A 24,302-nucleotide genomic window follows, 5' to 3' on the forward strand; every position below is an offset into this window, starting at 1 on the left:
CTATAATGTGGTATATATATGATAGCATGGCTAATTGATAGTGCTAATCATTGGAATTAAAAGGTACAAATTCAAAGTCCCGAGTTGAAATAAAATAAAGCTCTCTCTTCTTGTTGTAGTAGTTAGGCAATACTGCTATTTAAGCTCATTGTCTACTATTGTAAAATCTTATTTCTTATGAGTATTATTTAGAAGAACTAGTAGTTATAGATATCGAATATAATATATGATTGATCACTACTAGCAGTTATAGAAGCTTTCCACTCTATGTAGATCAATAAAAAAAGGTATCAAACTCTAGAGAAGAAGTTGGTACTACTGTGCATCTAGCAATGATGTTTGTCAATGGTAGTATCTATGATGATATCTCCGGATGATAGCTACTAGTTAGTGATATGATAGGCATATGAATGTATCTCTATCGGTGATATTACTATCTGTGAACGGCATAGAATCCACTCCGTATCGATGATATGATAGTTGTTGTATGTGTCTGCAGATGACATGGGTATTTCTGTATGTAATGCAGTGTTTTCGCTAACTATCCTTAAAAATTTAGCGACTCTTAGCCGTCCATCCCCCTGCAGTCCCAGTGGCTGGCGTCTTGCATCTCGGCCCAGCTCCTCTGCCGCCGGTCCCTGACGCCATCGCCGAATAGCCGGGGGCGTCACATGACCGGCGACGAGATACGGCGTACAGAACGTGTCCCAGGACTGGCCCAGGTAACAATAAATAAATAATATGTAATAATATGTAATAATATGGGGTTGGTTGGTTGTGTCTCATCCCAGCAAAGCTTGCAGCACCGGCTGAGTCAGTCAGGGCCTGGCCTGCTATTGGCTGCTGGCCTCTGTCCGCCCGGGTCTTGGCGCTGTTTGGGCATCCTCCAGACTTGGATCATCTCCGTTTTCGAGAGTTACGTTACCGTACCACCAATACCAACCAGTACCACCAATATCCCTTTTTTTTGTTGTTGGTATTTCTTCCTTTGGTTCGTCCTCCAATTCTCATTCCCATTCCTCCATCCTCCATCCTCCATCCTCGCTGCCGTGCATGGATTGTCTGGATTGATCGCTCCCATCCAACCTCTGCTCTCCCCGGGATTCCCGGCTTCCTGCTGCGCGGCACGCTCCTCCCCTTCCCCCGCCCCCCCTCGGGTTTTTTTTGTCTTGGTGTTTCGTGTCTCCTCTCCCTGATTGAGGCTCCCCACAACGTCCCTAACGCTCCTTCAGAGCCGTCCCGACAAACAAAGCACCCTTGGCCTTCAATTGCTTCAATTGCTTCAATTGCTTGGATTCCTTGGATTCATTCAATCGGCCATGGACACCCTCAATGGGTCCTTCGCCTCGCCCGTCGCTGATGTCGGGCTGGCTTCCTCAGTCGCCCGGGATCCCGCCGGCCTGCTGATGTCCATCTACAACGGCATGACCCTCTGGACCACCATCTTCACCATCTTGCTGCTCCTTGTCACATACGATCAAGGTGTGTTCTTTTATAAGCATCGACATCATGATTGATACCATGATTGATTTGCCCCCATGCGTTTGTCAAAGAAGCTGGGGCATCAGAACAAGCGCTGACTCTCGCCCTTCTCAGTGAAATACATCTGGCTCAAGGGATCCATCGAAGGCCCCAGGTTCAAGATCCCCTTCATGGGCCCCTTCCTCCAGTCGGTGAATCCAAAGTTCCCCGAGTACCAGGCGAAGTGGGCGAGCGGCGAATTGAGCTGCGTCTCCGTCTTCCACAAGTATGGTTCTCCCCCCCTCCTGCTTTCGTGGTATCCCCTGTGGATTTGTATATATATATATATATGTAATATATACATATATATACAAATCCATTTATGTTTGAAAGAAGCTGACATGCGCACGCCCGCGTTTGCGCCTGCAGGTTCGTCGTCATCGCGGCAACCCGCGATATGTCCCGCAAGGTTTTCAACTCACCATCATATGTAAAACCGTGCGTTGTCGATGTCGCTCACAAACTCCTGGGCAAGGACAACTGGGTGTTTCTGGACGGCAAGGAACACGTGGAATTCCGCAAGGGCTTGAACGGCCTCTTCACTCGGGCTGCCCTGACCAACTACATGCCCCAGCTGGAAGATGTCTATGATCGCTTCTACAACATGTTCGTCCAGAGATCCGAGGAGCTCAACATGAAGCCTGAGCCATGGATGCCACATTTCCGGGAATTGATGACCGCCTTGTCCTGTCGCACTTTTGTCGGCCACTACATGTCGGACGAGGCCGTCAAACACGTCGCGGACGACTACTATCTGATCACTGCCGCCCTCGAATTGGTCAACTTCCCCATCATCATTCCCTTCACCAAGACATGGTACGGGAAGAGGTCGTCAGATATGGTCCTGCGCGAGTTCACCAAGTGCGCCGCCAAGAGTAAAGTTCGCATGGCCAACGGCGAGAAGGTCACCTGCATCATGGACGCCTGGGTCAAGAATATGTTGGACTCGGCCGCTTATCGCGAGAAGATCGCCAAGGGCCTGCCCGTGGAGGACTCGGAAAAACCAGCCCACATCCTGCGCGACTTCACCGATTATGAAATCGCCCAGACCATCTTCACCTTCCTGTTTGCTTCACAAGACGCCACCAGCAGCGCCTCCACCTGGCTCTTCCAACTCTTGTCCGACAGGCCCGAGATCCTCGCCAAAGTTCGTGAGGAGAACCTGAGAATCAGAGGCGGTGATCGCAATGTCCCCATCAGCATGGAGCTCCTCGACCAGATGGACTATACCCGTGCTGTCGTCAGAGAAACCCTCCGCTACCGTCCGCCGGTAATCATGGTCCCCTACATGGTCAAGAAGGATTTCCCCGTCACGGACACCTACACGTTGCCCAAGGGCTCCATGATCATCCCCTCCGTCTGGCCCTCCACGCATGACCCGGAAGCCTACCCGGATCCGGAAACTTTCAACCCAGAGAGATGGCTGAACGGCGAAGCGGATAAGGCTGCAAAGAACTTCCTGGTCTTCGGCACGGGCCCACACTATTGTCTAGGCCAGACGTACGCGCAATTAAATTTGATGGCTATGATTGGCAAGGCTAGTATGCTTCTCGACTGGGAACATCATACCACGCCCACGTCGGAAGATATTCGAGTTTTCGCTACGATTTTCCCTGAAGTGAGTTGCCCATGTACATGTGTTGTTGAAGATCATGAGAAAGAAGAAGAAGAAGTAGAAAACTAACATCTTGAAACCATTAATAGGATGACTGTCCCCTCGTTTTCCGCCGAAGACCTGAATAAATGACTCTCCTGCTCATCTTTTTAATGTATTACAATTAATGTTTTCTCCCCAATTCATCCATCCATCACCCCGAAATTTTTACACACGGACCAACCCTCTCTTTCCCGCTCTCGCTCCTGGCCCCCTCCCTTCAAAAGAAAAAATAAATCACAAAACACAGGAAAGCCCAATGAACAAAACCCTCAACCCGCCACCCATAAGACAGCCTTTTCTATTCTTCGAACAGCTTGATTGGGCGAATGACATGGGGCACTATTGAAACCCGCTGAAACCTAATCAACCAATCAGCAGCGATGACGACGAACCAAACCGCCTACTACTCCCAACAGCACACCATGAGGCATATGGTAATCCTACCCGAGACGTAGGTGTCATGGATCTGATAGAAATGATTAAATAACAACAAAGAGGTGGCGTTAGTGGGAATGGGAGAACGGGAAGGGGGTTGATTGATTGGTTGATTGGTTGGTTGTACGGGGAGTTGCAGGATGTTTGGGTGCGAAAAGGGGAGTCAGGAGCCGGGACGCGCGAGGCGAGAGGAGAATTGAGTAGAAAACATTTGCTTTTTTTCATCTTTTTTTTTTTCGTTTTTATATAGCATAGTAATAGTCCTTTTTTAATCATTGAATTCATTTTCATTTCATTTGCTTAGCTATATTGTTCTGTTCTGTTACGTCTGAATATTCGATTCAATGTATTCATTCATTGCTTTCAAAGGGGGGTTCCCCCTTTTCCAGCAGTCCCACGCCTTTCTTAACTGCTAACACTGCTCGCTCCCCTCCACGAGAACGACTGATTGCAGAATTGCATGCATGAGGAACGTATAGGTGCTGTACATACAATACGTAGAAGAGAAGGGGTTAGTTAATTAAAGAAATTTCCTACGCTTTTACGCGTCTGGGTTAACCTACTCTGTAAAAGCCTGAGTACGAGTACGCTGTAAAGTTATGGGGGTCTGTGATGCCTATGTGTAACTCGACCACCAAAGCTCCAGGCATCAAGGGGCCCCCTTATTCATTTTCATCCCCAACTGTTTCTGGAGGCTTTAACTGGTTAGCTAGCTGGTAAGTTACAGCGTAGTTAGTTAACCAGCTACAGAGCTCCGCTGACATCATCCAGCAGCTCGCCACAAAAAGTAAGTTAAGTAACTAAATATCCAATTCGTGTGCTCTCTGACGACATCTGTGCCTCTCCTACACACACACACACACACACACACACACACACACACACACACACACACACACCTCTCCCATCTCCAATTCACAATCACCCGGGGGAATATTCCCAAACCCTCCCCTCCCTATCATCACCATCTGCTAAATAAGTAAATAAATAACTCACGAACCCGCCATGTCCGTCGCCCGCTCCCTCCCCTCCTCCCTCCCCTCCTCCTCCGCGCCGCGGCTAGCGGGCCAATTCCTACGAACCCGCACGAGCACGACTGCCCCTTCACAGCTACTGACGACTGGGCCCTCCCGGCGTCAGGCGGCGCTGTTGCCGTTGCCGTCGCCGTTGCGGCGCGGTGTGGCCGCGACCGCTGGATGGTTTCAAGTTGCGAATGGTAGCAGTTGGATTCAGAGCGGGAGGCGCGATACGGCCACGCGGCGGTTCTCGACGGCGGGCAAGATTGCGGAGGCGAAGGCTGAGTTTAAGAGGTATGGGTTTGAGGAGGTATGTATAGTTATAGTTATGCCCATCCAATCTCCTGACCTGACCTGACCTGACCTGACCTGACCTGCGTATTTTCAATTTTTTTGTCATTTATTATTTGGTCGATTTCTTTTTTTTTCATCGCATACGTGCTAGAGCCTGAGCCCGAGCCCGAGCCAGCGCAGGCTGGCTGGCAAGACTCCAACCCATCCCCACCAGCTCCCCCTGCTCCTGGACTGAACTAGCTAACCTAACAAACACCTCCCACCAAATCTGATAGATCACCGCCTCCCTCCCCACAACCAGCACCAGCAGCACCAGCACAAACACAAACACAACCACCACCCCGCCCCCCATCCTAATCGACGTCCGCGAACCCGCCGAGCTCCGCGCAACCGGCATAATCCCCACAGCCCAAAACATCCCCATCGGCACACACCCAGACGCCCTCTTCCTCCCGCCGGACGAGTTCCTCACGCGCTTCGGCTTCGCGAAGCCTAAGGCCAAGGAATCGTCATCATCGTCGTCGTCGTCGTCATCGCCAGGAGAAGGAGAAAAGCCGGACATCGTCTTCTACTGCAAGGCGGGTGTGCGCGCGCGCGCCATGGCCGCGTTGGCGGTGCAGGCTGGGTATCACCCGCGTAGGCTGGGGGTTTATGATGGGAGTTGGCTGGATTGGGAGAAGAAGGGGGGTCCGGTGGAGAAGTGGGAGGGGGAGGGGGAGTGAGGGGGAGTGAGGTGAGGTGAGGGTCGGGGGGATAAGTGGGGTTGTGTGTGGTTGTTGTTTTCTTACGTACGTACGTATGTATATATATATATATATCTCGCTTTTGGCGTGTGGGATTATATTTTGTTCGAGTGGAGAGGAGATAGAGGAGCCGTTGACCGGGTGCATGGGTTTTGTGAAGGATTGAAAAGGTGGGTGGGGGGGGGGAAGCAAAAGTTTTTCTCTCAAGGGACTTGACTGAACTGGATATAATAGAATAGATTGGGAATTTTATTTATATTGTGCTGGTATGATACAAGCAAGCAAGAAGAAGAAGAAGAAAAAGAAGGTGGTATATCAGCTTGCTTTGAAGTATGACCTCCAACCTTATTCTGGGCCCGGTATCAAAACAAAGAGAGTAGAGATTGAACTACTGATAACTACTTCGCATTTTAACTTGTCATTATTCGTTATGGAAACTCTTTACTGATTTTGGGTTTTTTGAACAAGGAATTTTTTTTTTATGAAAAAAAAAAAGAGAGAAAAACTTCTTCTCTACACGTTGATGGGTTGAACAGCGTTGATTCGTTTTTTGTGTCTCTTGCGATCCCCCTTGTCTTGTTTTATGTCCATGAAACAACATAGAAAGGGAGAGATTTCAACCCACATTGGATGAGGAGGCTGGTAAGTGAGATGGAAATGGAGACGAGGAAATTGAAAGAGAACGAGCTTCCACGAAATGATTTGAGAGGCTAGAGAGCGGAGAAAAAAAAAAAAATTTACTTTTTGGGGCGGGAGTTTCTTTAAAAAAAAAAAAATAGAAATCAATATGATAGAATTTGTTTTAATTTCTGAAAAAGTATTTTTTAAGTTACGTGTGAAATAGAAAAAAGAAAAAGGGGGAAATGAGATAATGATCAGAGTCAACGCATCGCCATCTTTATAAATAGAGCCAGGGAAGAAAAATGAAAATAAAACTGAAAAGAAAAGAAACCCCCTCTTTCTTAAAAAGGACATAGGATGAAAATAAATAAGATTTTTAAATTTTGCAATGAAAAAAAAAAAAAAAAAAAAAACCAATATATAGACAAAATAAACAAGAAAAAAATCAAGGGATATCAAACAACGGTTTTAGCTTCTTGATAAGCAACCATTCATCCATCGAGACATCGGCTCGATAGAACTCCTTGAGCGTGTCGATACTAGGCCGCGAGATGAGCGAGTATAGAGTGTCTTTCTCCTCGAGTTGGCGGCCGTAGAGTGGTTGGTTGGGGCCTTCGATTTTGACAGCCACTGACGGCTGGCCTTTCTTGCAGAGCGGGATCTGCTTGTGTTCGCGCTCGATTGATTGTCTGTTATCACAAAAAGTATATATTAGCTTAGTTTCCAGTACGAGAGGTGATATATATTTTTTGATGTTGGGTGCGTCTCTTAAGGACATCGGGATATGACTTACACTCTGCCTAGGCTAATAATCTCTTTCACGCCGGTGACTGGGTTGGTTTTGACGGCAGCGATGGGTGTGAGCAGGCGCAACGAGCCTTCGACGACATCCACACCGATGACGATGGGATCCTTCTTGTTAAACACAGCAACGGTATTGAGCACGCAGGGGAACACAGCGAGTAGTTTACTCTCCTCTTTCTTCTGCTCGGTGATCTGCTCCATGTGTTTGGTGAAATCGTCGAAGAGGTGGTAGATGATGTCTGCAGTGAAGATTTTGATCCCGACTTCCTCGGCGTACGCTTGAGCTTCCTTGTCAACTTTTACGTCGAAACAAAGCATGACGGCAAACTGTTTGGCTTTCTCTAACATAGTACCGGCGCGCATGACGTCGCGCTTGTAGACAGGGCCGATGGAGATGTTGGCGACCGGGATCTTTGAAACGCGGAGGAACTCGAGGAGGGCTTCGAGAGAACCGAGTGTGGAGGCCTGCACGCTGACTCCGCGATTGTCCTTGGACACTTTGCTGAGGAGGCTCTCCAGGTCAGACATGACTTCATCTTCGAGGTCCTCCTCGTCGTCATCCGGCCCAACCACAAGCAGTCGAGACCCAGCAATAGCGTGTTCGAGATCGTTGGCTGCAATCTTAACACCAAGCGCCGCCTTGACTTCCTTATTATGAACGTATTGCGATTTGAGGCGCAGCTCTTTAAGTGGTGCGGGTGTTAATAGTGCTCGAATGTTTGTCGCAATAGCTCCGTTTAGGCCACACATAACAATCCGATCACCTTCACGCAACACACCGTTCGACAGAACAACATCGATTGTTGTACCAAGGCCTTCAATTACTTTAACTTCGAGAACAGTACACTCGACCTCGGTGAGATACATGAGTTGTTTGGTCATACGCTCCTGTGTGAGGGCAACAAGCAGCTTGAGCATGTCTGGAACACCTTCACCTGTATGTGCAGAGGTAGGAACAAGAGACACGTTTCGAGCCATGGACTTATTTTCCCAGTATAATTCAGAGTTAAACCCTTGTTCCGCGAACGCAAGCTTGGTCTTGTCGACTCGGTCTCTGAATTCATTCTGGACACCTTTATTCTGCAGAGCCAAACTATCTTGGAAGCCGTTGTTATCGATCTTCTTCCAGCCATAGAGACGATCGATCTTGTTTAGCGCGACAATGAAGGGTGTTTTTCGGTCACGAAGCAATTTCATAGACTCGAGTGTTTGCGGTTCCAAGCCGTGCATAATATCAACCACGAGAATGGCAATGTTACAGAGTGAAGAGCCTCTTGAACGCAGATTGGAGAACGACTCGTGACCGGGAGTATCAATAACGAGCAGACCGGGAACTTTGAATTCAAAGGAGCCGTCTTTGTTGACAACGGTCGTCTTTTGCTTCAGGGCATCTGCGGGGAAATATGTAGCACCAATCTGTTGCGTGATACCTCCAGCCTCTCCCTCCTGTACATTTGTTTGTCTGATTTTATCCAAGAGTTTCGTCTTACCGGTATCGACGTGTCCAAGAATACAGCAAATAGGAGAACGGAGATTATCCGCGGACCTTGCCGCAAGGGCCTCTTCATGTTGCTTCCTCCGTCTTTCTGCTGCCTCCGCTTTTTTCTGAGCAATAGCTCGTTGAGCTGCGGTAGCCTCTTCGTCTTCTTCCTCGGATGATTCCTCCTCAGACTCCTCTGGAGATGTTTCACCCTTGGCGGCACCATTTTCTTTTGGATTCTTGTTTTGGCCCATCTGGCTCTCCTGGCCTGTCTTCCCTTTTTCTTCTTCCTCTTCTTCGTCTGATGATATATCCCAGCTTTCTTTAATACCATCATCTTCCGCTTCCTTCGCGGAGGCCTGGGCAGCTGCTTCTGCAGCCGCTTTCTCTTCTGCACGTTTACGATCCTCTTCCGCTTTCTTAGCCTTTTCAGCTTCGAGTTCTAGTCGTTGAGCCTCAGCTCTAGCAGCAGCAGCCTCGAGGTCATCCTCTAATTTCTTTACAGGGCGTTTCTTTTTACTCTCGTATACCGGCTTCTTCTTTTCCGCAGGCTCTTCTAACCCCTGGACCACTGCGCCAGCCGCAAGCATCTGCTGCTTCCGGAGCTCATTTCGTTGTTGTGCCTCCTTCTGTGCCTTGGTTAGCAATTTGCCCTCTTTTCTTAGCTGTTCTTTCTTCTCCCGCTCTTTTTCCTTTTTCCTTTGTCGAGCTTCCTCCTTTTTCCGCTCCTCTTCTGCTAGCTTCCTCGCCCGCTCTTCAGCTGCGGCCTTCTCCTCCGCCTCTAGACGGGCAATTTCCTCTTGTTGTTTTCGTAGAGCCTCTTGCTGCCTCTGGATCGCAGCGAGATGGGCGGGGATCTTCTTCTTCTTCCCGCCAGTATCAGCAGCGGGAGCCGCAGCGGGAGCGACAGGTTTTTCTTCAACAGGCTTAGTAGGCTCAGCCTTTGGTGCGGAGGAAGGAGCAGGAGTAACGGTCTTCTTCTTCGCAGCCTATAAAAATGAAAATTAAAAGTATCACCCAGTTAGTTTCCATCATTACTCCGAACATTGATGATTGAGAAAATAAAAAATCAATATATTAAAGGTGAAAAGAACCCACCTGCTCCTTCTTCCTCTGCTTCTCTCTCTCCTTCTTCTCCTTCTCCTTCTCCTTCTTAGATTTCAACCTCCCCCCTTCATCCTCCGCCGCTTCCTTAGCCTTTTCTTTCAGCGCCGCAGCCTTCTCCTTCGCCCTCTGCCGAGCGCCAGCATTCCCTGAAAAGACATCATCCTCATCGCCCTCAAAGCTAGCTTCTTGTGGCTGCTTGCTCTCGTCATTAGCAGCAGCAGCAGCCATCGGATCTTCACCCTCAACGAAGTCGTTATCAGCCCCCTTTCCCTTCTTGGCTTTCTTGCTCCTGTTTTTCTTGAGCGCTGCTAGAAGGCCGCCAGACATTTCCTCGTCTTCATCTCTCTTATCATTCGCATCGTTGGCAGCGTCGTTGCCGTCCTCATTGGCAGCGGCATCTGTACTGGTGGCGGGTGGAATAGTTTCTCCAAGCTCAGCTTCCCAATCCTCCTGCTGCTTCTTGCTGCCCTTCTTCTTTGGTGGCATTCTCGAAAATCCGGTTTATTATCGGGATCCCTTGTTTTTTTTTCAATACTTTGACAATTGTTGTCGATGTTGCACAGTATATCAATTTGTTTGTGGGGTTGTGTGTATATGTGTGTATGCGTGCGTTTTGCGAACGTAGCTAGGTTTAAGACAGGTATGTTTGCCAAATTAGTTTACGTCGCGCGTAGCCTATCTCTTAACGAGAGTGATGATAACGGTGGAGTTGGGGGAGGCGTGCTGGTGAAGTTCGACGTGAAATGGGGTGACATGAGCAAGAAAGATCGCTTTAGCTGGAGGTCGGGAAATGAATATATAATGAAGCAGAAGATAATGAAACCGAGCCCGGCGGCGATCGAAGGCTAAGTCGAGTCTGCCTACCCGCTAAGTGATTTTCCGTTGGCGATGCCGGAGGCGGGGAGAGAAGAAAGGCCTGATGGGTTGTGTGAGTTTCAAAAAAATGCAAGTTGTTCGTTTTTGGTAACTCCGGTTTTTTGTTTCTACTTGCATGTGGGGGAGCAGCCAAGCGAGTCCGGAGCTGGAGAATTTAACAAATCATCTTGTTTAAATAAATAGCTTTATCATTCTATTTGCTTTTCTCGATCTTTTAGAGTACAGAGATATCTTCTAATTGCGTCTGCCATCGAAATATTCCTAATCCTAATCCGCCTAGGCCCACCTACATAATGGACTTCAAGAAGAAAATAAAGGTGATTGAGCTTCACACTCTCTCGCATCACTCAAGGGTCACATATTCGAATGGAAAAAGTAAATATTGAGGAATTGGGTCAGAGTATACGAAAGCACTGTTAAAATGCGAAGTTGTATAAACAAAACAAAAATCCAGAGCAACTCCGAATGATGCTGGCCGGTCACTTGAATTGCTTCCTACTGAAAAAATGGAAAAAAAAAAAAAAAAGCAAATAGGCAACTCCCTCTATCCATGCTGTTTTCCTTTTTTCCTTTTTCCCCTTTGACTTCATTTGAGTGTTTTCGGTTTGGCTTTACCAAGCAATAGAGAAGCAGGCATAAAATGTGACGGAAATAAAGTAATGAATTTCCACTCTGTATCGAGTCCATTTCCCCATCAAGTAGATGCAGCTCACAGGGAAATTTGCACCATAGAGCGCATCCAAGACATAACAGCAGCAAACGGATCCTCACTCCCAGGAACAATCGCAGCCGCATACTCTAGAAACCTACCTACTTTGTCTCCACCACGACCACCATCAGAGCTTTCGGCCATGCAGTTCTCTGCCTCTTCTGCTCCCATCACACGTCTCAATTGCCTAATACCTCCTGCAACCAGATTACCCAGTATATCCCCATTAACGTGTAATGACTCGGGCTTGGAAACCGTCACCTCCCACGTGTCAACGGAGTTTCTCCGCCTGCGCCTTGCCAGCGAACATATGGATGGATCCTTCATGCACACATTCTGGATAAATCGTAGTAGACGCCACTGAGGCTCGGTCAAGGTCATGAATCTATATACCGTGCCATCAATCGAGGTGCCGTACGTCACCTCAGAGCATGAGCACAGTGCCGTTGCGACTGGTCGGGAACTTCTGGATAGCCGAATGGCGGATAGTGGCATGTGGGCTGTGAAAGCCTTTTGGAGGAGTTTATCTTCGGGAGAGAGTCCCACTTCTGTAAGGCCGACAATGGCGCCACCTAGGTTTGATGTCATAGTTATCCGGGAGTGATCTTGTAGGTTGACGAGGTCGAGCCCTTCCCTGTCAGATCCGTCCTGGCCGTACAGAGTAAGGCCTGAGTCGGTGGCCTGAAGAATACAGAGAGAATTTTTTAGGGTTAGGACGTATATGTAGGGTTCCCGCACGGTGACAGCGACAGCATCAGACTCCAGGTGGTAGCCGGGCCATTTCCGCCATTTCTTTGCAACTGGGTCTAAAGTTTGGAAAATAACCTGCGCGCCAACTGCTAGAACCAACGAGCTGGGTTTGAAGGGTGCTATCGATCTGATAGGGTCTTCGTATTTGAAAGAGTGTTTCACTGTTGAGTCTATTTGGCCCGGAACTCGAGTGCTTGGGCGGGCGATTATATATATCACCCGGCCTCGGTGGGCAGAGTGCGGTTGAACTGTGGTGACAACGACCATATGATGCACGTTATCACCGCTCGAGACACTCCAATCTAATATTGCAGTGACTTCTTCGCCGGATCCACCAGTCGGTCTCCATGGCCCGGGTTCAACCTCTGGTGAGCCCGCCGGTTCACCAATTATAGTCGTAGAAGACGATGCAGCATTTTCGTCGTCCGGGTCGATGAAGTCCACACGCGGGCGTCTCCAGCGGTTCGTACACTCTGCATTCTCTTTCAATTCTACAAAATTATACGCAACAACTATTTTTTTCAAATATTCCGAGTATATTAGTCGTTTTGGGCTTCCCGGAATAGCAATATGTCGGGGAACAGTTTTGGGCGTCTTTTCTAAGATGCAGCAGAGTAGCTGATTTCTCGTGATGCATACCAACGAACCACCAAGTGCTCCCGAATTCAAATCTGACCCAGAGTCGATGCAAGTAAACACGTCGATGGTAGATTGAATGCGGGCAGGCTGGAGTCTAACGTTAGCGCTGCAGATAAACCAGAATAATCATGGTATATTTGGAATTTACATTATTTTGGTCTGTGACCCATATCCTATGAAGAACACACTCATCAGATTCTTCGTCTTCAATGATAGATAGGCGCCATAAACCGCGCCCACACGTTACAATAGCGAAAGTGGTGTCTGATTCATATCTTCGAATCCGAACGGACGTATTGCCCAGCCTATAGGTGTTGGTTTGAATCAGTGCTTGAAAAGGGATAAAAGAGTTAGCTGTTATATAAAATCTTTCCAAATTCATGAAGGGTGAATATATAACCATACCAATGTTCCCAGAGTCTCTATCAAGCCGCACATCGAATGAGACCATGGTGCCACTCCGAAGCCCACAAAACAATTTTGTTTTCGGGCTTTCACGCATAGGGATGGAAAGAACCGTGAAGCTTTCGCAAACTGCCGACTTATCATTTTCGGGGGATAGGACAATGGTTTGCTCCAATAAGGGCACAAGCCCTTGAACGGGGTCGATTCGTGCAACTATGAGTGTTCCTTCAGTGGTCCCAATTAAGAGGACAGGGTGCGAAAGCACTAGTTCGATTGTCAAGTTAACTGGCTCGCAAGATAACGGTAGAGGTTGCCCAATAGTGGGACATTGAATGCTACCATCGTTGATTTCTACCTTCCGAAGATGAACATGGATATTTGAGGCTGTCCTGACTGCTGCGGCAAAGAGTGACAAGGTTCCACTAACAGCAGCAGCGATAATTCGTTCAGTCGGGTTTTGACATCGCGTTGAGTAGCGAAGTGACGAATTCTCGAAAGCGGATAAGTGAATCGACATATCTGTGATTTGGATGACCACCCCTTCCCGGGAGCTTCCTGCGGCAATGGTTTGAGTGTCGAGGTCAAGGCCAGTATCCTCCTCGTTCATCGCATATAATTCATCTTCAGCATCGACGGGGAGTGAAATAACTGAGGATGATAGTGGGCTTGAAAACAAGAAATATGTCCCTCCTGTTTTTCGGTTTGGAATGGCCCATAAGTCCAAAATACTTAACAAATCTTCCTGGACAATCACTAGCCCGACTCGGGCCTCGATTCCATGGCGCAATTCCGTAATCGACCCGCGATAAAGGCCATCCCACGAACATGTAAAGATCCGATCGTAGGCAAAGTCCACATCATTGCGTCCATTTTGATGGTTTTCCGCTCCCTGCGAATCGTGACTTTTTATTAGAACTGAATCAAGAACAGGAGCCCAATTCGGGATCCGTTGGAGACATCTCGAATCCGTCCTGGCATCCAACAGGAAGAGGCCACCGTCACCCATACAACCTGCTGCCACAAGTATATCACCTCCAGCTTTAAACCCAGAGTCAAGAATGGCAAAGCCTCTGTCGACATTGCAGCCAATTGATTTTATGCGAATGTCTTTTAGATGACACCAAGCGTCCCCAGTCACCTTCTTAATTTCTAGGTACGACAGCTCACCATCCTGGCGACACAAATAAAGGTCATCTTCTATTTCATTGTGAGAAGTGTTTCTCCTTGGCCGAACCCACGCCGTACAAAGCTGACCTCCACGTTCATCCGAACTGTTCTTTTTCATTGACACTGTACTGTCCAATACGTTAATTTCGTAGAAGCAATATCCAGCTTGGGAAACTAGCAGACATGAGGTTGCAAATTTCAAGGGGATAAATAGCGAAGGAAGTCGGAACTCCGGTGATACCCTTGATTTAATCCTCTTGGCCTCGGCATTTGCAACACCCTCGGCAGCTTTCCAGGTATAACAGATGATATTAGTCTTCGTAAGATTGTTTACGAGTAGCATTAGTATTATCCTATCCTCATCTCCAGAGGCTGGGTAGAGGAAATCCATAGCTACTATATCTCCATCAGCACGAAAGAAGCGTTCCTAGGTCAGAGGTGGGTTAGCGATAAATATTTTTGAAACTAGGCTATAGCTAGGAAATTAAGAATTGAATATACTCATACCTCTTGAATTGGATTAACCGGCCCTTCCTGCATTTCTGAGCGAATAACAGATGGGGATTTCAGGGAGAAAATTCCGAAAAATTTATGCGCTGCTGAAACCGCCATCGCTCTCGATCTGTATACGCGTATGGTTAAGTTGAATACTACAATATGGATGCTAACAGGATATGAACCAACCTAGGATCGATCGCAATATATCTGCCGTATTGTTCAAGGGAGCTCACATCTGATGGCAAAGGGCGTCGTACATGAATGAATTCCGGGCGACCTGACAAGCTTTCCGCTCCATAAAGAAAAAGTAGTTCCCTAGAAGCCAGAACTAGAACGAGAATCTGTCGGTGCCAGTGATCGTCGGAGGGCATACTAGAAGATGAACCCAATCCGACCCCTTCTCTCAATTGTAGTTCAGGGATCACATTTCCGGGGTCTCCAATAACTTTGGCATCGAGGATTTTGGTATCAAAATCTGCCTTTGTAGTGACTTCTTCCAGATATCCGCTGGCGACGAGTTCCTTGATCTGTATAAAATTATCCCCTACGAAGACTATGTCGTCTTTATTACGATGTCTGAGCCGGGCAGGTAATACTCGTTGGATCACAGGACCAGGGATCACCGTCCGAGAAAGCAACCCGGTGAGTGGAACCTTCCGTCGACTTGGCTTGCTCGAAGCGTCATCATTCAAAGTAACTTTATTGCTGGACATAATTTCTCCAATGTTAATTTGCCGGCTTTCCCAGTTGCCGTCGGTCAAGTATGTGGTCTGGAGGGACATAGTAAAACCACTGGTTCATGGGGAGCCGCTTAGTAAGAGGAAATTGTCACCAGGAAATATGCACCCCTAGGGAGGGCCTGGAGGTGTGAACGAGTGCGGGTGCGTGATACTTCAAATATGTCAGGACTGAAAAAATCAGAGAACAACAGCACCGCTTTCGAGGGATGGTTGATGAGAGCAGTTTCGGGTTTAAGCCGAACAAATTCAATCAAACGCATATAGAAGGAAACGGAAAGGGATACACTCGATTCAGAGCTGTGCTTCGAGGAATGTCCACCAACTCATAAAAATCGATTGCATGAATAGATGGACAGCAAAGACTATGAAGACAAACAGATATCTATGATATGGGGAAGCGGAAAAAGTCAAAAAACACAGCGGGTCAAACCCAGCTTCAAAAATCCACCACGATGAATTTCCCAGCCCAACCAACAACTGTAATGAAGGCGGGCAGATCAGCAAGGCAATTGACAAAACGAGAGTCAGAGAAGGCAAAAACTTAAGTTAGAAATGTAGGATGTGGTTTAGTGAAGGCGCCCGTGGGGTTTTGGTAGCTTCCTAGATATTTATAGCTAAGGGGGCTATACATCAGAAAAGCAGAAGCGTACTTACAGTGCTGCAACGCCTCTCCTTGTATCTTACCGACCCATTTTGAGGTATTGCGATCACAACAAGGAAAAGGGGATTTCAACCCAACAGACACCATAAGTTTACTACTCCCTCGAAGCCTGATGGTGACGATCAGGCTCAACGGGAGGAAACTTAAAGAGGGGCACTTGCAAACTTTAAATTGGCAGATCCACCGTACCCCATTCAATTAGAAGAAGCAGGGAGTTCTATGGAATGTAACAGCAGTGCGTTGTTGTAGCTGTAGCTTCTGCTGTCGTGGAGTTGTAGCGTCATACACGCGATGCTGAGGATGATGTGCGTGGATGTAGCGAGAGGCCGCGCGGAGATTAAAACCTGTACGCTTAGTCATTCATTGGCTGAGCCGCAACCTTATCGCGATCAACCACCCGACTGCAGCATCTTCATGCTGCGAGAGACGATGCACATGTACCACACTCGCATACCTGCCCTATCCCATGCTAGCCATCCAGTCGTCTCGCATCCATACCATCTCAGTCTCCCTGCACGTCAGGAATACTGTTCGACATTTGGTGGCTGTCCAGGAAGTGAGGATTTGCTCCCCTGGCGCGTATCTGGGCCAGCTCCTACAGCCACCCCATTGACGACCCAGATATAGTCAGATTATTACCCTCTTTGCTTAACATCATTTAGTTCTGGGGGCTTTTCTAAGTATCCTCATATTCGCCTCTCTGGATATTCCTTTGAATAAATGGGAAGCTTGCTCTCTTGAACGAAGTAGCGGGATCTCGAGCTTTGTCGTGTCCAACGAATCCTGTTTCAAACCAGTAAAATTATTGCAAGGACCCGACCTAGGTGTCTAACCATCTGCTCGTCCACGTATCCCCATGTTCAACCGTTATCCTCCCTGGAAAACACATCATCGTCTATCTATTTTATTTTCTTTGTTTTCGGCTATGTCAAGTAGATGAGGCCATCTCACCTACCAATTAGAGCATTCTTCTATCACTATTTTTTGCCAGCCTGGATGCTTTGACAATATTTAAACCTTTTTTTCTTCTCCTCATTTTTCTTCCAATATCAATCTTCCCCAATTGCAGCAGTCTCACCATTTACTCGTTACCAGTGAATGATTTTTAGAGGGGAAGGCTTCAGTGCAACCAAACCATAAACCTTCTATCCAAGATATCACGTTGAAGCGGCCCCCCCCCCAATCTAGGCGAATCTCCACTTTTGGGGATATTCTATGAATCCCATGGACAGCGACAAAAATTCATCGATCCCGGGCCGCCGAATAGCGTCGAGGCTGAGCAGTGAGACCTCTGATAACCAAACTACTCCGAATTTCAATGGGAAAAAGCGGGACGAAATCTTTCGTGCTTGCGAAGCCAGAGATATACATGCACTGGCCTCCCTTTGCTTATCAGAGGGAGGCCTACTGCAAGATGATCTCCGCCAGGCTGCGTGTAAGATTTTCCTTTCCAATCCATTACTTCCCCTCCATGATAATCCAAAGTTTATATCTATTCAGAAACTCACATCACCACGATCTAGGGCCTATCCTATTGGGATACGATCCCAACTCAAATCATCTCACAGGGTCCGAGTGGACAAAAATGCCTGTACATGACGATGAGGAGCAGGTGAAATTGGATGTTGATCGGTCCTTTGTACATTACCCAAATTGTATGGACCGTCAAAACCTAAACTTGTCTGAAAAATAAATAGAAAATGGGAGAGCCACTGACGTTAATCTGCAGGCCAAAGCGAAAAGGAGCTAGATGGGAAAAAGAAACAACTATCAGAACTGATAACTAAAATCCTCAGAAAATATCCCATGTTATGCTATTTCCAAGGCTACCATGACATCGCACAAGTCCTGTTACTGGTCCTCGGTGTCGAGCAAGCTAGCAGCGCACTTGAGCGAATATCCCTCTTCCGGATACGGGATTATATGCTCCCAACGCTGGCACCAGCACTTAAGCACCTCCATCTCATCCCGGCTATCATCCACTCCTCCGACCGCAAACTATACCGCCACTTGTCTGGCACGAAACCCTTCTTCGCCCTTGCAGCAACCCTGACCCTATATGCCCATGATATCCAAGAATACTCAGACATAGCTAGATTATATGACTTCATTCTGTCCCACGAACCAGTCGTATCCATATACCTCTTTGCCGCTGTAATCCTCTCGCGGAAAAAGGAACTCTTCGAAATCCCCCTTGACGAGCCGGAAATGATTCATTTTACACTCTCGAAACTGCCCCACCCAATAAAGCTCGACGGCCTGATTTCCAGCACCATGGAGTTGTACTCTACTCATCCGCCCGAGAAACTGCCCTTTCGCGTATGGAAGAAAATCCCCCGAAGTAGCGTGCTTAAGACGTCACGGGATCTTAGTCTACAGGCGATACCAAAGGAAGCGATGGAGCTGCTAGAACAGCAGAAACGAGATATACGGCGGGGGGAGCTACGGGAGAAGGCTGTGCGGGTAATGTGGAAGTATAGACGACCCGCGGGTTCGATTGGGTTGGCCGTATTTGTTGGTGTTCTTTCATACTGGATTATGAAGAACGAGAGCAGTACCATGCCTGTTTGGCGGCTTTTTTGGGGGCGATTTAGGAGTGCCTTTCAACGGTTGTAGGCGTTGGATGTCGGGGTTAAACCCACAAAGGATTTGTATTGTATATTAATTAGAGACCGGATTGGACTTGGGTTACTTATTGATGGCTCTATATCTATATTATTATTATTACTTCCTATCGCAAACATTATCGTTTATTTTGATACTGCCTTGCGTTGGGGAAAGCCTTTTTTAGAGTGAATATTCCACCTATGCGTGGCAATAAGCATGACGTTGCTTCCCAGCTCCATCTCGATTCTGACATACATTATCTGGCAACGCTTGTAACATCAACCACATCACATAGTCAAACAGCAACATGGCCAACCGGGGTTACGATGTTGTAGTCGACGTCGATGCTGAGGTGATTACGATACGTGTATACCATATTTTTTGACCTTTGAATTTATTCTCTAACTATCCTAACAGGGTGACCTTGGGCATACCGACCTCCAAGAAGACCTCGAATTCCACGCATCAAGTACGGCTTAGCATCCCCCCAAAATACGACAAAGCGAACATTCAAACACTCTATAAATCACGTCTCTGACATTGCTCTGCGTATATAGACTTCGAAGAAAACCCCAGCGCAGCCAAACCCCACCACGTCGACACATCACCTTTCCTAGAAGGCGCAGGCGGATCCTCTTCTCGCCGCCAAGGCAGCTCCCCCAGCGGTACCCCATCCAAATACCGCTTCTGGACCCTAGCCTACTACTCCCAATTCTTCGACGTCGATACCTCCGAAGTCCTCCGCCGCTGCGTCGCGGCCCTCTACCCACGCACGAACTTCCTAGACGTCCTCGACGGCAACCCCGATCTCTACGGACCCTTCTGGATCGCCACGACTGTCGTCGTCATCCTGTTCCTCACGGGTACTGTCTCGCAATACCTAGCCCGGAAGGATGAGAAGCACTTCGAGTACGATTTCCGCCTGTTGTCTGGTGCCGCGGGGCTGGTCTATGGATACACGGGCATCATCCCGATTGCGCTGTGGGGGGCGTTGAGATGGTTTGCGAGTGCGGGCGGGGGTAGTGGTGCGGATCTTGTGGAGTGCTGGGCACTATACGGGTATTCAAATATGGTGTGGATTGCGGTGGCATTGGTGAGTTGGAGTCCGTTGACGGCGCTGAATTGGGTGCTGGTGGGTGTGGGGTATGGGTGGTCGGTGTTTTTCCTGTTGCGGAATATGTATCCTGTGCTCAGCGCTACGGATGCAAAGACTAGTAGAGTACTGTTGATTGCGGTTATTTTGCTACATGTGGGATTGGCGATTGCGATTAAGATCTTGTTTTTTGCGTGAGTGTTTGAGCTCTTTTCTTTGTCTTGCTTCCTCGTCCTCCTTTCTTTCCTTCATTCCCCCCTTTTCTCTCCTTTTTTTGCTAAACTTTGCTTTACTTGTTTAGCCACGGAAGCCCGGTGTCAGACAAGAATAAGGATAAGGATCAAGACGGCGATAAGAAGGACGATAGCAAAGATGATTAAACGGGGCGGATGCGTTATGGGATATGAACACGCTACCGTGATATCACTGTGACCGGGATGATCCTTCTCTAATACACCCCTCCCTCAACTACTCACCTTTTTGAAAACCAGCTATGATAATTTTCTCCCTATCATCTGATTACTTGTTACAACGTAATATTGTCTATTTCGTTTTTTTGTTCCTATATCCACAAGCGGATCGAGGATATGTACTTTTAGGACGCTGTCGGTTTCCTTTGCTTATCTTTTCTTTTTTTTGTATTTGCGTCACCTCCAGCCTTAGGTAGGCGTGGTGATATATATGATTTTTAGATAGAGAACAAAACTAACCCCAGAGTCGATGGGCCTGGAACCTGTCTAAGACATTAGCTCCCTGTTTCCAGGTACTTGGTCTTTTGTGTCTACCATGAAGGCCAGCGTCTATTTCCTGGGAAACCCACACAAGATATTCCATTTCTGAAGTAAGAACTTGATTCGGGTATGGCATCTGCCTGACCCTTAACGCCGCGACTGAGATAGACTCCTCTTTCGTTTATCCACGTGGGCGAGATAAGGCTTTTTAACCATTCGGGGCAGAAGAGAAAGGGAGAAAATCGAACTTCTGAAGGTTGCTGTAGATTCTTCAGGGCTTTCCTTATAAGGACTAAGTTTGATACTTTATTGTTTCTTTTTTATTTAAAATCCACCTTTATCCCCAGTGGGAAATAGAACGCCGCAAAGATCCACGTTACACGTAACATGCAGGTTAGTGGGTCAAATCGACCTTCAAAACCAAACACATCCATGACTTAACCAATCCCCACCACCTACACACCCCGTCAAATGAGGAAAATGAAGAGGAAATGGGGAAAAAATGGAAGGAAGAAAGGACAATCGTAATAGCGAAACCAGACAACCGATAATATTGAAAACAATTATAACTAAATCTACTTGAGCTTCTTCTTTGGTCGCAGTTGGTTGGTGTGACCGCATTTCTTCTTTCGGCAGTTGGTGGCACGGGGTGGAAGACGGGCCTGTGGGCAAATTACAGTCAGTTGCTTCTTCTAGTGATATAATTTCTCACAACGTGGAGGGTATCTGGTTTTTCCGGCCGATAGAAAGTGAGAGGAAACGGAAAATGAGACTGTGTGAGAGAGAGAGGGACAGGCCCAAAGAGAAACTTACATAGCACTTCCGGCAGATCATCTTGTCGCAGTTATACTTGCTGGCGAGGGCTTTGAGCGAGGGCTCGATGATACCACCACGCAGGCGAAGGACTAGGTGGAGGGTAGATTCCTAGGTTGAGCGCGGAGTTAGTAAAGCCATTTCCATTTTAACCAAAATTTCATAGATGCAAGTCGTTATCCTCTCGTGTTCCAACGCCGGACCCAATTTCATATTTGCGATTCGAACCCTCAGCCCACCATCGACATTCAGAAGAACATTCCCAACTCCTCAACCGAAAGCATTAAAACCGAGAGAATTCATTTCATGCGTTCCTCTCCGACAATCCACCTTCAATACTCATTTTGCCACCAGAGTTCAATCGCTTCAAGACAACCTCCTCCCAAACTACCACAGGAAGGATCAAAGAAACCCTACCTTCTGAATGTTATAATCACTAAGCGTCCGGCCATCCTCAAGCTGCTTGCCCGCAAAGATCAATCGCTGCTGGTCGGGTGGAATTCCCTCCTTGTCCTGGATTTTGCTCTTGACATTGTCGATGGTGTCGCTGGACTCGACCTCGAGGGTGATGGTCTTGCCCGTCAGGGTCTTGACGAAGCTAATGTTTTTCAAAAATTACATCTCGATTAGCATATTGCCTTCCCATTCGATTTGGTTTGCTCTTCTTTCTTGGGTAGTGATCAGGTGGTGTTTGGAACATGGTTTGTTCTCCCAGTGTGTTTTGGGCTGGGGCTCGATGAGGGGCTTACATCTGCACTGTTTATGAGGAAAAAATGCACATGTTAGATTTTGGCGCATTCACATTGGAAACCGGCATAAACAGATAATAGTGACACAAACTTACTGGTTGCTGATACTCGTCAGTTCGCTGGATAGGTTTGTTCGTTCTCGCCTCTCTCTGGCACCTTGGATGGCTCAAGACCAATTTGTAGATTCTTTCGCTTAGCGCGTGGGGGTCGTGACAAGGTCGTACCCTAAGCCCTAATGTTGCCAATTTTGGTCAATCTACATGTTGCCCTAATCAGAGCAGACGATACTACAACTGGGAATTGACATCTCTTCATCTGACTTCTATCTTAATAGGTATGAATGACTTTAGGTGAATTAGATGGCTTAATAAAGTGTTTTCCTTGGAGAGTGCTTTATTGTTTTAAATAATATAGTTTTGTTTTAAAAGTAAATGATATCTCGCGTGAGGTTTCATCTCCAGTGGGAATAGAACAGACCATGGTGGCATAACAACGAGAATAGCCGTCAGAGAACATGATTATTCATAATTGTGACGACTCTATCTCTGCTTCCTCCATGTCTTCATCTCCGTCCATGTATCCAACCCCCTCTCCTTCCTCTTCATCATCCCATCCTTCATTGTCCTGCCCCGAAACACTCGCACTAGCCATACCCACCTTTATCCGCCTCTCTGTTTGGTACACTCCAGTAACCACCGCCCTTAGTGATACCCCAATGACCCTTGCAGCCGCCTCATAAAAAGCTCTGGCCCGCTCATTAAGCTGATCTTCATAGCGGTAGCGCTTATAGAGGTTTCCTGGGCGGGGAATATCGACGACTGTAACGGTAGTGGTGGCGCCAGCGGGGTGTGATTGGGTTTCTCGTTGCTCAGGAGTCGCGGGATTTGCAGGGCCGATTGCACGGCGAATGCGCAGCTCACCGAGAGCGCTGTGGAGTTTTGTCGTGAGCAAGGCCTCCTCGGGCTCGTTTTGCTGTGGATGCTGCTGCTGTTCCTGGTTGTGGGTTTCATTGACGTCGTCATGTTGATTAGTATCTGATTCTCGGGAAGTTGGAAACATGTCTGCGAATGGGTTCGCAGCTTGAATTATTTTTATCACGTTAGCGAGATAATAATGCATATATATATGCCCCTTGTTTCCATGCAAAAGGAATCAGAAAATCAAAGATAAAGGAACATCAGGAAAAACATAAGGTAAAAGACCTACTGGCTCTTCCACCCCACATGCGCTCATACCAATCCAAATACTCATCAATTTGCCTCCCATCCATGTTAAAAACATCACCAGCTCGCACCCCAATCTCCCTTCCTTTCACCTTCATCTTAGGCCCCTTCTTCCCGTTCCCCACCGTGTGTTCAACTCCATCACTAAAATCTCTCTGAAACCCCATCCACGCCTTCCAATCCATGACCTGCGCTGCGGGATCACGCCATGAGTACGGATACCGCTTCACATTCGCCTCCACTCTTGGTGCACCTTCGCCCTTGCCATTGACTTCGCCCTCGCCTTCGCCTAGACTATCGTCGAAGGGATAAAAGAGCTTCACAGTAATGATAAGTAGAGATATAAGCTGGACTTCGGGGAGGTTAATGTATTGAAATTTCTTTCGCTTCTTCCTCATTCCATGTTTTCTTTTGGTAGTACTGTTGATGGAAACAGAGCTGGCCGCGGCAGGAAATGAAGAAAACGTGAAGTCAAATCTTGCCAGGTGTTGTAAGCGGTTAAGGATGGCGGGGAAAGGTTCGACTGTGGAGCTTGCTTTAGTACTTATTACATTTCATTTGAGGGAAGTAGGAATGGGAAAATATGGGCCTTTACGAGGCAATGAGAGCTGTTTTATATAGGTAAACAGCATGGGTGGTGCATTGAGCGGTGGAATTTGAACGCCGAATTCTTTACGGTAGAAAGTTGCTAGGTCTGAGATGGAGCGGTGGAGTTGGTTGCCTGTAGGGGCGTTCTGTATAACACATGGTTACATGTTATCAGCGCGCGTTATATCCTTAGGTGAATAGGGGATAATACATATATATTAATCATACTTTCGTATCCAACGCATAGTGATATGCGGGAGGCAATCGATCCTTCATATCCTGCGGTATAAGCCGTATAGCCCTGATTAGGGGGATCTCATCTTTCAGTATCCAACTGCATTTCCCGCACACATGTACTTCCGTTAATATAGATGC

At 47.5% G+C, this 24,302-nt stretch overlaps 7 protein-coding genes across 7 annotated transcripts; 4 read left to right on the forward strand and 3 right to left on the reverse strand.

Annotated features, from left to right (window-relative positions):
- Positions 1-1,240: 1,240 nt before the first annotated feature.
- On the forward strand, positions 1,241-3,919 carry HCBG_06193 (cytochrome P450 sterol C-22 desaturase; the record flags this gene model as incomplete). Its single annotated transcript, XM_045433242.1, has 4 exons — positions 1,241-1,482; positions 1,597-1,747; positions 1,891-3,139; positions 3,226-3,919. 4 exons carry the CDS (start codon positions 1,320-1,322, stop codon positions 3,262-3,264), a joined length of 1,602 nt encoding a protein of 533 aa, XP_045286410.1.
- A 699-nt stretch (positions 3,920-4,618) lies between these two features.
- HCBG_06194 (rhodanese domain-containing protein) lies at positions 4,619-5,645 on the forward strand (the record flags this gene model as incomplete). The annotated part of the gene is made up of 2 exons (XM_045433243.1): positions 4,619-4,939; positions 5,199-5,645. The coding sequence occupies 2 exons, from the start codon at positions 4,619-4,621 to the stop codon at positions 5,643-5,645; spliced, it is 768 nt and encodes a 255-aa protein (XP_045286411.1).
- Positions 5,646-6,732: 1,087 nt separating this feature from the next.
- Positions 6,733-10,164, reverse strand: HCBG_06195 (eukaryotic translation initiation factor 5B; the record flags this gene model as incomplete). Its single annotated transcript, XM_045433244.1, has 3 exons — positions 6,733-6,976; positions 7,081-9,560; positions 9,670-10,164. 3 exons carry the CDS (start codon positions 10,162-10,164, stop codon positions 6,733-6,735), a joined length of 3,219 nt encoding a protein of 1,072 aa, XP_045286412.1.
- Positions 10,165-11,263: 1,099 nt separating this feature from the next.
- HCBG_06196 (thermotolerance protein) lies at positions 11,264-15,504 on the reverse strand (the record flags this gene model as incomplete). Its single annotated transcript, XM_045433245.1, has 6 exons — positions 11,264-12,739; positions 12,801-12,982; positions 13,058-14,254; positions 14,312-14,651; positions 14,732-14,846; positions 14,909-15,504. 6 exons carry the CDS (start codon positions 15,502-15,504, stop codon positions 11,264-11,266), a joined length of 3,906 nt encoding a protein of 1,301 aa, XP_045286413.1.
- A 1,834-nt stretch (positions 15,505-17,338) lies between these two features.
- On the forward strand, positions 17,339-18,739 carry HCBG_06197 (GTPase activating protein gyp10; the record flags this gene model as incomplete). Its single annotated transcript, XM_045433246.1, has 3 exons — positions 17,339-17,558; positions 17,647-17,778; positions 17,853-18,739. 3 exons carry the CDS (start codon positions 17,339-17,341, stop codon positions 18,737-18,739), a joined length of 1,239 nt encoding a protein of 412 aa, XP_045286414.1.
- A 298-nt stretch (positions 18,740-19,037) lies between these two features.
- On the forward strand, positions 19,038-20,203 carry HCBG_06198 (Yip1 domain-containing protein; the record flags this gene model as incomplete). The annotated part of the gene is made up of 4 exons (XM_045433247.1): positions 19,038-19,082; positions 19,148-19,199; positions 19,288-20,017; positions 20,125-20,203. The coding sequence occupies 4 exons, from the start codon at positions 19,038-19,040 to the stop codon at positions 20,201-20,203; spliced, it is 906 nt and encodes a 301-aa protein (XP_045286415.1).
- A 634-nt stretch (positions 20,204-20,837) lies between these two features.
- HCBG_06199 (polyubiquitin) lies at positions 20,838-24,203 on the reverse strand (the record flags this gene model as incomplete). The annotated part of the gene is made up of 8 exons (XM_045433248.1): positions 20,838-21,216; positions 21,368-21,478; positions 21,785-21,965; positions 22,212-22,281; positions 22,770-23,195; positions 23,323-23,862; positions 23,935-24,073; positions 24,156-24,203. The coding sequence occupies 8 exons, from the start codon at positions 24,201-24,203 to the stop codon at positions 21,130-21,132; spliced, it is 1,602 nt and encodes a 533-aa protein (XP_045286416.1).
- Positions 24,204-24,302: the final 99 nt, after the last annotated feature.

This window comes from Histoplasma capsulatum, assembly GCF_000150115.1.
Source record: "Histoplasma capsulatum G186AR genomic scaffold supercont2.8, whole genome shotgun sequence".
Lineage (NCBI taxonomy): Eukaryota > Fungi > Ascomycota > Eurotiomycetes > Onygenales > Ajellomycetaceae > Histoplasma > Histoplasma capsulatum.